Below are 12,456 nucleotides of genomic sequence, written 5' to 3' on the forward strand. Positions count from 1 at the left end.
ACAGGTCCCTTGGACTGCAAGGAGATCCAACCAGTCCATTCTGAAGGAGATCAGCCCTGGGATTTCTTTGGAAGGAATGATGCTAAAGCTGAAACTCCAGTACTTTGGCCACCTCTTGTGAAGAGTTGACTCATTGGAAAAGACTCTGATGCTGGGAGGGATTGGGGGCAGGAGGAGAAGGGGATGAGATAGCTGGATGGCATCACTGACTCAATGGACATGAGTCTGGGTGAACTCCAGGAGTTAGTGATGGACAGGGAGGCCTGGCGTGCTGCAATTCATGGGGTCGCAAAGAGTCAGACACGACTGAGTGACTGAACTGAACTGAACTGAGAAGATTCACTAAGAATTTTGAATATGATGGAACTTACAGTAGCTTGGAGACTAGTAGTCATCAACTAGATGGGATTTTATGAGCCAACACTTGGGCAACAAATGATAGGTGAAACTGAAGATGTAGGTTTGATGGATGGATGATACGCTACACCTCTGGACCCTACTCACAGGACTCTGCATACCAGGCAGGATGTGGACTCCTCTCACTAATGTGGTTGATTCAAACGGGCTTAGGGAAGCAGACACACACTGAAATGATGTGGTCTGGGACCAAGACATGACCAGTTAACTAACAGGGGGCTGAGTAGCACTCAGGCGGGAAGTCAACATTTAGGTCATCAGGCAGGAAGGCAGCCAGAAATCTCAGCCAAATCAAAGGTCAAGGTGAAGGATAACCCAGGAGTGAGACCCAACAGAAGGCAGAGCACTGACGTATGCATCAATTGTTGGGGTCAGGCTGTGAGGCAAGTACGGAAACAAACACAGAATTGTGTTTCCTCAGATTCCTGCCCATGGAGTCAATAATGCTATTTAACCATCTCATCCTCCGCCACCCCCTTCTCCTTTTGCTTCAGTATTTCCCAGCACCAGGGTCTTTTCCAATGAGTCGGCTCTCCGCATCAGATGGCCAAAGTATTGGAGCTTCAGTTTCAGCATCAGTCCTTCCAATGAATATTCAGGACTGATTTCCTTTAGGATTGACTGGTTTGATCTCCTTGCACTCCAAGGGACTCTCAAGAGTCTTCTTCAGCACCACAGTTCAAAAGCATCAATTCTTTGGCATTCAGCCTTCTTTATGGTCCAACTCTAATATCCATACATGCTGCTGCTGCTGCATCGCTTCAGTCGTGTCCGACTCTGTGCGACCCCATAGACGGATGCCCACCAGGCTCCCCAGTCCCTGGGATTCTCCAGATAAGAACACTGGAGTGGGTCGCCATTTTCTTCTCCAATGCATGAAAGTGAAAAGTGAAAGTGAAGTCGCTCAGTCGGGTCCGACTCTTAGCTACCCCATGGACTGCAGCCTACCAGGCTCCTCTGTCCATGGGATTTTCCAGGCAAGAGTACTGGAGTGGGGTGCCATTGCCATACATGACTACTGGAAAAACCATAGATCTGACTATAATGAGTGAAAAAAAAACAGGCAATAGAGAGAAATATGTTACTATACCAGTTAGAAAAATATGATGTTATAGACATAGACACACTCATGCATGTGTGAACATGCAGGACCAAAGTTCTGTGTATCAGAACTTTATCAGCCAGTGTAAGCTGATATGGTCATGTAGACATACTATTGATGTGTCTGTGCCTTTGATCTGTCAGTGCTTTTCCTATACTAGTTGTTAAATATTTAAAATATTATTCCTATGTATAAGTATTAGAAAATACTCCTCAACATACTGTGTCCATCTTTGGGTGAGTTCTGGGGATTTCCGCTTTTTTTCTCCATGTTTTTTTCATATGTTTTTTTTTTTTTTACAGTTTGCATATATTAATTTTACAGTCAGAATAAATAATAAAGATATTTTTATTTTTGAAAAAATTATATCAGATTTGCCTGAGCAAAAAACTTTTTTTCCCCCCCCAGAAAAGAGCTTCTGATATTGGTAAGCATTGCAGGCAAACTCTTTCTTTGGTCTTTGGGAAATCTGGCACTTTTTCTTCAAAATTATGCTTTCATGGGAACTGGCTTCTTAATTACGGTACCTTGAATATCAAAACCTCATTTTTGTTTTACAAGATCACTAGACTGCTTAGGCAAACGTAGGAAGCCTAATTGGTCTAGATTTCACAGCTAGCAAGTTCTTCATGGTAGCCTTTTTTTTTTTTAATCATGCGTTTATTTATTTTGTTGTGTCCGGTCTTCACTGAGGCCCACGGGCCTTTTGTTGCAGGGCACTGACTCTGGAGGTGTGGCACTCGTGTTTCACTAGTTGTGTCACGCAGATTGGTTGCTCCTGGGCATGTGGGATCTTATTTCCCTGACCAGAGATCAAACCTGTGTCCCTGCTTTGTAAGGTGGATTCTTAACCACCAGATCACCAAGGACATTCCATGATATCATTTTGATCATCCTAAGGAACTATGAGCAGGATGCAGAGACACGTGAAAGGGTTGACAGCCCATAGCCACAGGGCCCTGTTTAATGAGCTTCAGTGGCAAACTGGAGTATGATTTTTTTTTTTGTCAAACTCTCAGACTCTGTCCTCAGCCCTGTGCTGGTCAGTATTTGGGTGAAAACAAAGATTCAAGACCATACCTATAGAATATGTGGTTGATTTGAAGTCAAGAGGAAGAATGGCAAACATTTTGGGTGATAGAATACAATAAGAATCCAAAATGCCAGAGAAAACACAACAGGGATTAATGTCAGATTCTTCACTGGGGTCTATAAACCCAGGCACGAGCTGGGCTGGGGAACATGACCCAGCAGCAAGGCTCAGGAACTTGGTCAATGGAAAATGCAATGTGCATCAGAAGCATAATGAGGGAGTTGGAAAAGCTATAGGGATCCTGAGCGGCATTTACAGAAATGAAGCATTCACAAGGAGGAAGGCATTAATCTCGTACTACAGTAAATGTCAACAAGAGCAACTGAACCTATTTGCAGGGCAGGAATGAGACGCTGACATAGAGAACTAAAACGTAGACATGGTCGGGGGGATGGGAGGGTTGGACAAATTGGGAGATTGGGATTGACATATATACTCTGCCATGTATGAAAAGAGAGCCAGTGGAAGCCTCCTCTATAGCACAGGGAGTTCACTTCAGTTCTCTGGGATGCGGGGTGGGGAGGTATGAGGGAGGTCCCAGAGGGAGGGGGATATGTGTACAGTTATGGATGATTCACTTCGTTGAACAGCAAAAACTAACACAACATTGTAAAGCAATTATACTCCAATAAAACAAATGTTGGCTGTTCAGAGATGCGGTGGGTTGCCTCATGAACGGGTCTCCAGCTCAGTGTCCCTTCCTTTCCCAGCCCTCTCAGGAGGTGGTGAAGGAGATGATACAATTCTCCAAGGATACACTGGAAAAAATCGACAAGGCTCGCTCCGAGGGTTTGTACCACGAGGTAAAAATTCATTTTTATAGGGGATAGGGGTGGGGAAGAGGGCAGAAGTGTTCTCTAGTAAAGGAGGGAAATGGTGGGGGGCAGTCAAGACGGGGAGGCTACCAAACAGGTTTTTTTTCTGGAAGATGGCCCATGGTTGAGACCATGACTCTTCTCGCCCTTAAGCCATGTAGCCTCTTTTAGGAGTGTGTTCTCACTGATGGTTCAGCTCTCTAAAACTGGGTTTGAGGAAAGCACAGGCAGCCTGACAAATGTTCCTGGGGTTTGAGGGATGGTCTGTAATATTTTAGGTTGGCATCAGGGACGGAGGAATGGAAATGGCAGTGGATGGCTTGCTTTCTGGTAACTGAACGTGTGTCCTGCCTACAGTTTCCAGGCTCTTCTAACTGTGCATTCAACCCTGGCTGTACGCTAGAGCCAGGCTGTACACTAGAATCATTGAAAAATACTGATGCTCAGGACAGTCCTTCCAGAATCTCTTGGAGTGGGACCCAGACATCAAGATTTTTAAAGCTCCCACGTGATTTCAATGTGCACCGAAAGCTGAGACCCACCACCAGCACTGACCTGCAGAGCACTTATTTGCATTGAATTCACTCAGGCAGTTTGTTGGAAATACAGATTCCTGTCTCACCCCCTGAGATGTGATTCACCTAGTCTGCAACAGAACACAGGGATCATCACAGTATTCTTTTTTCCCTCCAAGCATGTTAAACAACTTGTGTGGCTGGGTTTGGATGCCACTAAGAGAAGGCAGTGGCACCCCACTCCAGTACTCTTGCCTGGAAAATCCCATGGACGGAGGAGCCTGGTAGGCTGCAGTCCATGGGGTCGCTATAAGTCAGACGCGACTGAGCGACTTCACTTTCACTTTTCACTTTCACACAATGGAGAAGGCAATGGTAACCCACTCCAGTGTTCTTGCCTGGAGAATCCCAGGGATGGCAGAGCCTGGTGGGCTGCCGTCTATGGGGTCGCACAGAGTCGGACACGATTGAAACTACTTAGCAGCAGCAGCAGCAGCAGCAGAGACTTAGCAGGGTGTGGCAGTGTGGGAGATTCATTTCTGTTCATTTCTGTCAGCTTGTCCGTTGTCTTCATTCTTCTTTCCTCATTCATTCATTCATTGCCTATTTTTGAGCCCTTATTGAGGTGACCAACACAGGCTGCTTGCCTCCCAGGAGTCTGTCAAGTCTCAGGGAGAGTCCCATGAACAAAGTGTTGCTGTGCAATATAGAAAATCTAGAGGTTTGAGGTAGGAGCTTCAGTTCCTGATTCCATTCCTCTGTCCTCTTTTCTTCGTCTGTCCTCTTCTGTGCTCAAGCTGGGCAGGGCCAGATGTAGGGCTGGACACTGCCTATGAGTTCATGATTGTTTTCAGGATGGATTGCTTGTTAGCTCACACTCCATCACACCCCCACCCAGTTGCCCCAGAGGCCTCTGGGAGAATCTCAGAGAAAACTAATTTCCACTCATTGGAAATGGAAAGAATTGTGTGACGTTTCTTCCATGAGATTGGCAAGGGAAAGAGAGGAGAGCTATGAACCACTAAAATCTAGAAACCATCTAACTTTGTAGGGCATCACTGAAGCTATGTCTACATGTGAATTAGTCAGGAAAGCCTGCCTCCAAGTCCCTTGGGATTGAGCCCATCTTCTTCCTCACCAGGACCAATGTGGCCTCCTTCTAGTCAGTCTCCTGGACCCTCTCTCTTCCAATCCATCCTGTACACTTCTAGCAGGTCATGACTGTCCAATGTCACTGTGCATAAGGGCCACCCGGGGGCAGATACGAGCTACAGATACCAGGGTCCCTCCCCTAGATATTTAATTTCTTTGGTCTGGGGTAGGACTCAGACACCGGGATTTAAAAAAGCTCTCCAGGCACTTACAGAGATTTTGTCCCAATGGTACCTGAGTGCACACTGGTATCACTAGTCCAAATGATGCCTTTTATAGCCATAGAGGTGTGGAAATGGAGCCATAGCTTGGATTCTACTGGTTACATCACCTACCATACTACACATCCTCCTAGCCTAATAAAAAGTGTTATAAGGCTGTCAAAGGCTCAGGTGAAGCACTGCTTTATAAGTAATACTTCATGAGAAGGGGTCATATCTTCCAGCATGTGGTATACTCTTTATGTTTTTCCAGCTTTATTGAAGCATAGTTAAGAAGTAGAAATTTTACTTGTTCAAGGTGTTAAAAAAAAAAAAAAAAAGCTCTCCAGATTATTCCGAAGTAGAGCCACGATGGAGAATCATGGACATGATGGTTAAGATAAAGCTCCATTGCTTGGTTTGAATCTGCACTGCATCGCTCACTCTCTGTGTAACTTCAGCAAAGCGCTTACCCTCTTTGTGCTTCTGTTTCCTCATCTGGGAAAATGAGGATATTAGCAGCACTTCTCTCATCATGCTGTTGTGAGAGGAAGTAATGTGTGAATATAGCTTTCATAACTCCCTACTGACTTCTTTTTTAATTGGAGGATAATTACAATGTTGTGGAGGTCTCTGACATGCATCAGTGCCCCCTTGAGCCTCCATCCCTGACACATTCCACCCTTCTAGGTTGCCATGGAGTGCCAGGCTGGACTCCCTGTGTTATATAGCAGCTTCCTGCTAGTTATCCATTTTACACATAATGGTGTATATATGTCAGTGCTACCTTCTCAGTTCGTCCTTCCCTCTCTTTCCCCCGATATGTCCATTCTTTATATCTGCATCTCCATTCCTTCCCTGCAAATAGGTTCATCAATACCATTTTTCATATTCCATATATATGCGTTAATATACAATATTTATTTTTCTCTTTTTGACTTACTTCATTTCACTCTGTATGACAGCTCTAGGTCCATCCACATCTACAAATAACCCAGTTTTGTTCCTTTTAATGGCTGAGTTCCTTTTAATATACCATTGTGTGATTCCATTATTCTCAACCAGTTTTATTTAGGTTTCTGTCAATTGCTAAGGAAACTCCTGACTAGCACACATACATACAGCAGATAGGAAACTTAGCTCATGTTTGTCTGGCCACCTTCCTTGCATATCATCTCGCTGCATCCTCACATGGCAGAGGTATGGACACAGAGAAAGATGTCTGCATCTCCATCTCTTCTCTGCGAATAGGTTCATCAGTACTATTTTTCTAGATTCCATTTGTTGTTGTTCAGTCATGTCCAACTCTGCAACCCCATGGACTGCAGCACCCCAGGCTTCCCTGTCCTTCACTTCCCTGTCCTCCCGGAGTTTGTTCAGACTTGTGTCCATTGAGTTGATGATGCTATCCAACCATCTCATCCTCTGTCATCCCCTTCTCCCCTCACCCTCAATCTTTCCCAGGGTCAGGGTCTTTTCCAATGAGTCAGCCCTTTGCATCAGGTGGTCAAAGTATCGGAGCTTCAGCTTCAGCATCAGTCCTTCTAATGAATATTCTAGATTCCATATATATGCATTAATATGTAATATTTGTTTTTATCTTTCTGACTTACATCATTCTGTATAACAGGCTCTAGGGTCGTCCATCTCACTACAACTGACTCAAATTCATTTCCTTTTTATGGCTGAGCAGAATTCCCTTGTATATATGTACCATTCATCTGTTAACAGACTCCATACTAGCTTCTATGGTAACTCCTCATCCTGCCATGTCAGCACTGTGTCCCACAGTTACCCTTTCCATCTCTACATCTTAGCCAAATGGGAACCATTTTTCTCTTCAAATCACAAGCTGGTGCTTTCCCATCTCTGTTAGCAGTTTCCTCAGTCTTCGAAGCATGAGTGTCCATGATGGCATCATGATGCTCCCGTATGTGAATTAAGCTTGTGCTCTGGTGCAGTGAGTACAATCAGGGCTTGTGTCTCCTAGGTTGTGAAGTTATGCCGGGAGTGCCTGCAGAAGCAGGAGCCAGTGTTTGCCGACACCAACATCTACACGCTGCGACTGCTGAGCATTGTTTCCGAGGTCCTCTCCTACCTGCAGGCCTTTGAGGAGGCCTCACACTACGCCAGGAGGATGGTGGATGGCTACATGTAGGTGACGATCCTGGGTCTCAGGTAGTCTCCAGAAATGTGTCTATTTCAGGGATGGTAAGAAGATGGCAGGCATATCACTATATCCCTCCCTCTGGCACCCACAGCAGGCATTAGTAATCTATCACCATCCTCTTTATGACTGAACCTCTTTATCATGGTGTGCCCACCAATAATGTCCAAATAATCAGATCTGATACTTGAGATGAAATCTGTGTGTCAACCTTTGTCTTTCCCACCTCCAGGTTGTCTATTATTTGGGTGGCATCTTCTGTTTTTGGTTTCCTTAAGGCTAAATCTGGCTTGCTTTTAAGTGCCTAGAAAGGTTCCCCCCACCCCCAACCAATCAACCAATCAACAGAGGCAATCTTGCAGCTTTAGAGTTTATCAAAAGAAAAAAGAAAGGGACTTCCCTGATAGTCAGTGGTTAAGACTCTGTGCTTCTACTGCAGGGGATAAGAGTTCAATCCCTGGTTTGGGAACTAAGATCCTGCAAGCCCCACAGTGTGATAAAAAAACAACAAAAAAACAGAGAGAAAGAGAAGGAAAAAAAGAAAGAAAATAAAAGAGGTGTGGGCCATCCTTGCTTATAAACTGTAAAAGGCAACTTCCTTGCCTTTCCTCTGCTAATGTCTTCTCTTGCCATATGTGTCCACACTGGTGTGTGAATTTGTATTTCTGGCCAAATGAATACTTTTGCATAAGAAAGTTGTATTTTTTGAATGGAGGGTACCCTTTTCAATCCATGGAGGGTACAAAAGGAGGGTACCAGGGAGGTAAGAATACCACTTGGTCCCACGAAGAGCATTCAAATTATTTTTTTCCCCTAAACTTCTTAGCTTTTTCCCAAGGAGAGGTTGGGTACTCCTGAAGGCTGCAAGCTCCCAGTACTCAAGTTCCAAGTACAATCCTGCCCCCGTTTCCCTGTGAGGACTTGGCTCAGTGGCCCAGGTCAGAGTCTCCACCTCACAGTCTCACCATGTGGGGTGTTTGGTATCTGACTGCAGCTCTGTGTGCCTCAATCTATCTTTGATGGCGGATACCTCCCAGGGCTGATGGGAAAGCAAATGGACTTAATCAGTGAGGTCACTTTTATTTATTTATTTATTTATTTATTTTTGACTGCCCTGGGTCTTCATTGCAGTGTGCTGAGGCTTCTCTCTAGTTGTGGCACACAGGCTCTCTAGTTGCCCCACAGCAAGTGGGATCTTAATTCCCCAATGAGGGATTGAACCTGTGTCCCCTGCATTGGACGGAGGATTGTTAACCACTGGACCACCAGGAAAGTCCCATGGTTGCTTTATAAGCTGTCAAATGCTGTGCAGATGCAAGGCAGGTTGGGAATATGGGTTATGATTACTTGCTATGTCCCCACAGGAAGCTGTACCATCACAACAATGCCCAGCTGGGCATGGCCATCATGCGGGCAGGGCTGACCAACTGGCATGCTGGCAACATTGAAGTGGGGCATGGCATGATCTGCAAAGCTTATGCCATCCTCCTGGTCACACATGGACCCTCTCATCCCATCACCAAGGACTTAGAGGCAAGTGGCATCTTGTGGCTGGGCTGGGCTCTCTGAAGATGAAAGCTGAGTACTAGATTCTGCTTTTGCAAAGACCCTAGTTGCCTGCTACACCAGGAGGGAATTCAGACATGCTTAGTCCCTCCTCTCATTTTACATCTGAAAAAACTGAGGCCCAGGGAAGGAGAGTAACCTGTCCTTAGTCACAAAGCTAGTGGATGGCAAAGCTCAGACTTGAACCCTAGGATGCTCCAAGCCTAGACTGAGAAAACCTAATGGTATGCATGTGTGTGTAACACGTACGTTAGAAAACCTGCTATGTGGAGTAGAGTCAGAGAGCACAGGCTCTAGAATCAGACTGCTGCTGCTGCTGCTTTACCACTTTCCAGCTGTGTGGCTGCTAATACTGAATGTATGGGCCTCAGTCTCCTTATCAGTGAAATGGAGGAAAAAGACAGGGTTGGCACAAGGGTTTGATGAATTGGTGTGTGAATGGAATGCTCTTCATAGCTACTGGTTTCCTTTGTGCTTTGAACACTGATTTACTTGAAAGTAACAGAGTCCAAAGGCCTGTCCTCAGGCAGCAGTATAGGGAAAGAAGACAGACCCTAGCGTCATAGAACGTACGAGAAGACTAACTTTATGTCAGTATATTAAGCTTGTCAAATAAGTCATTGTCACCGTATTCACTGCTTTGACCTTAGCCCTGCAGCTAAGCCTGGCCCTTGATAAATATTTCTTGAATTAACATTAGGAGGGTGAGGGTTTTGCTATGTGTCACAGGCTGTAGTCTTCCTGGCACATTATAAAGTACAAGGGCATCTCACCCATTTCATGTATGAGCAAATTGAGGGCTGAAGGGATTAAGTCCCACAATGTTAGATGGGACTTCAGTGCAGGAGCCAAGGTTCAAACCCAGGTCCCCACCTGGCACTTCCTAAGAATAATCTCTGCTGAGAACAGTCCCACAAGCTGCTCTCTCAGTGGTTCGTGTGACTGCCTCTTCCTAACAAATGGAGCCCACTGTCAAGACATTCGACCCCCAGTGGATGAGTGTGAGTATACATGTGTGCATGTGTGTGTAGGGTGTATATGTGTCCTTTCCAGCAGGGCCAACATAAGTCAGAGACCGACACGTCCTGGGGCTTTGTCATCACTGTTTCCGATGTATCCGCGTCCCACAGGCCATGCGGATGCAGACGGAGATGGAACTGCGCATGTTCCGCCAGAACGAATTCATGTACCACAAGATGCGCGAGGCCGCCCTGAACAACCAACCCATGCAGGTCATGGCCGAGCCCAGCAAAGAGCCGGCGCCAGCTCTGTTCCACAAGAAGCAATGAAGACCTGCATGGTGGGGGAGGGGCGCCGTGGCTGGGGCACTGGGGAGACATCCTGGGGGTGGTGGGTTTCTGGGGAGACCCTTGAGGAAATCAGGGTAATACGCAACTTTGTTGCCATGGAAACGTACTGCTCTGTGATCCCTGGTGTCATTTTCTTTAACTTCAACTCAGTCCAATTCAGTTTAACTCTATCCCAGCCCAGCCCGGTCTAACTCATCCTACAAGTGTTTATTGGGTGCTAGACCTTAGGTATAAAGAAGTTCCAAAGGTAACTGGGGAGAGGAAACATAAACAAACAATTAAAACACAGTGTGACAATAAATGCAATGGTAAGCTGTATGGAGAGAGGGATATGTGTCTAGGGTGTGTGTGTGTGTGTGTCCATCGCGGGGTGGGGGTGGGTAGAGTTAGTCATGGAGGAGATGACCTCTGAGCTAAGAGTTGCAGGTACCTGGAGTCTCAGCTGTCTGCTCACCTATCTGTGCAGGTGTCTCAGGGATATTCAGGATTTGCTGACTGGAATGGGTGTTGTCCAGTTTCCACAGGTGACTGTGGAGTTATGAAGATGGGACTGTGTTTGGGCCATGTGGGTCCTACTCAGAGAACTAGAACCTCTTTAATAAGGGTACTATGCAGAAGGAGAGGGAGGTTTGCTCAAGCCACTTGAGGCCTCAGTTTAAAGTCTGGGTTCCCAGGATTATTCTGAAACTACTTTTAGAACAGAGACGGAGTGGCTCCCTTCTCTACCCTCTGAGTCAAGCCTTGTGATTCCCATGATGTGGGAGTAGTTGGACGTTAGCTGAGATTTCTCTGGCCCAAGTCTCTTTAGGGTGAAGCTGAGGGAGAAATTTGGAAACCCACCTACCTGATAATCATGGGTCCAGCAGAACTGGCCTTTGGATATTTGATTTGGTTACATGTGCCTGGGTGGTCTATATCAGCTTAGACTTCATCACTGACCCCCAGGAAATCTCTATTTTTAGTTATGAATAATTATGACTTCCTTGGGTTAATTTCTTTCATTGTCCATACCCTGGGTTCTTTACTTTTCTTACCAGGAGAAATGTCTAATCTGGACACTTCACACTTAGGTTGGGACCTCTTTGGGGTATGATCTACTTGCTCTCATCTCCTGGGGAGCTGCTCTTGATTTTTCACTCAAGAATGAGGGTCTTGGCAGAGGGATGGTATGGGGAGGGAGGAGGGAGGAGGGTTCAGGATGGGGAACACATGTATACCTGTGGTGGATTCATTTTGATATTTGGCAAAACTAATACAATTATGTAAAGTTTAAAAATAAAATAAAATTTAAAAAAAATTAAAAAAAAATGAATGAAAGGGTCCACAAGGTACAAACATCCAGTTATATGATGTCATAGGGAGGTAATGTATAGCATGGTGGCTATAGCAAATAATACCATATTGCAAATTTGAAAGTCACCAAGAAAGTAAACCTCAAAAATTCTCACAAATAAAATCATGTGTAACTTTGTGTGGTGACAAGTTCGTTACCACAAGCAGACTCACTGTGGTGATCTTTTCCTATATATACAAATGTCAAATCATATGGTGCACACTTGAAACCAATATAATGTGGTAGTCAACTGCGCTTCCATAAAAACATAGAAAAAGCATTAAATTAAGTTCAATGTTAATACATGTCAATTCTATTTAGTACATTTCAGTGATTTAGTTCAATTGTACATATTCCCAAAAGTGTGGTGCCTTAGGCTTTGTTCCAGATCATGTAAGATTTAATGTACAAACAAATACACTGCCTGTCTAAAATTTGTGCTAAAATGACATAGTTTGCAAATGGCCTAGTTATAGAGTTATAGAACTACAGTGATAAAAAGAGATAAAGAGAGCTTTTTGAGTCTTAAAAACTTATGTCATCAAGCTTCTCAATTTTATGCTTCAATAATGGAAATGTGATACCTTTTGAATTCTGATTTCTCTTTCCTTAAGTACATAAGCAATAAATATGCTGACACAGAATTGCATTTAAAAAAAAAAAAAGAATGAGGGTCTTGGGAATCAACCAATCCAGCTGTCCCATTGGCCTGGGACAGCTGTTCTAATTGTGCTCTTGTATCTTCTGGGAGCCCAAACTTATCACCAGTGTTTTGGGGGATCCTGG

At 44.8% G+C, this 12,456-nt stretch overlaps 1 protein-coding gene across 2 annotated transcripts in view; it reads left to right on the top strand.

The window, feature by feature from the left end:
- The window catches only part of SMYD1 (SET and MYND domain containing 1), a 47,392-nt gene extending 36,737 nt beyond the window's left edge, over positions 1–10,655 (top strand). For both annotated transcript variants that reach the window (XM_010862240.1, XM_010862241.1), the window contains 4 exons: positions 3,323–3,415; positions 7,285–7,448; positions 8,826–8,994; positions 10,158–10,655. In XM_010862240.1, coding sequence (XP_010860542.1) covers positions 3,323–3,415; positions 7,285–7,448; positions 8,826–8,994; positions 10,158–10,316 — 585 coding nt within the window. In that variant the 3' untranslated portion in view covers positions 10,317–10,655. The remainder of the gene's footprint in view (positions 1–3,322; positions 3,416–7,284; positions 7,449–8,825; positions 8,995–10,157) is intronic.
- The last annotated feature ends 1,801 nt before the right edge of the window (positions 10,656–12,456 follow it).

Source organism: Bison bison, unplaced genomic scaffold, assembly GCF_000754665.1.
Source record: "Bison bison bison isolate TAMUID 2011002044 unplaced genomic scaffold, Bison_UMD1.0 scf7180017864480, whole genome shotgun sequence".
NCBI classification, from domain to species: domain Eukaryota; kingdom Metazoa; phylum Chordata; class Mammalia; order Artiodactyla; family Bovidae; genus Bison; species Bison bison.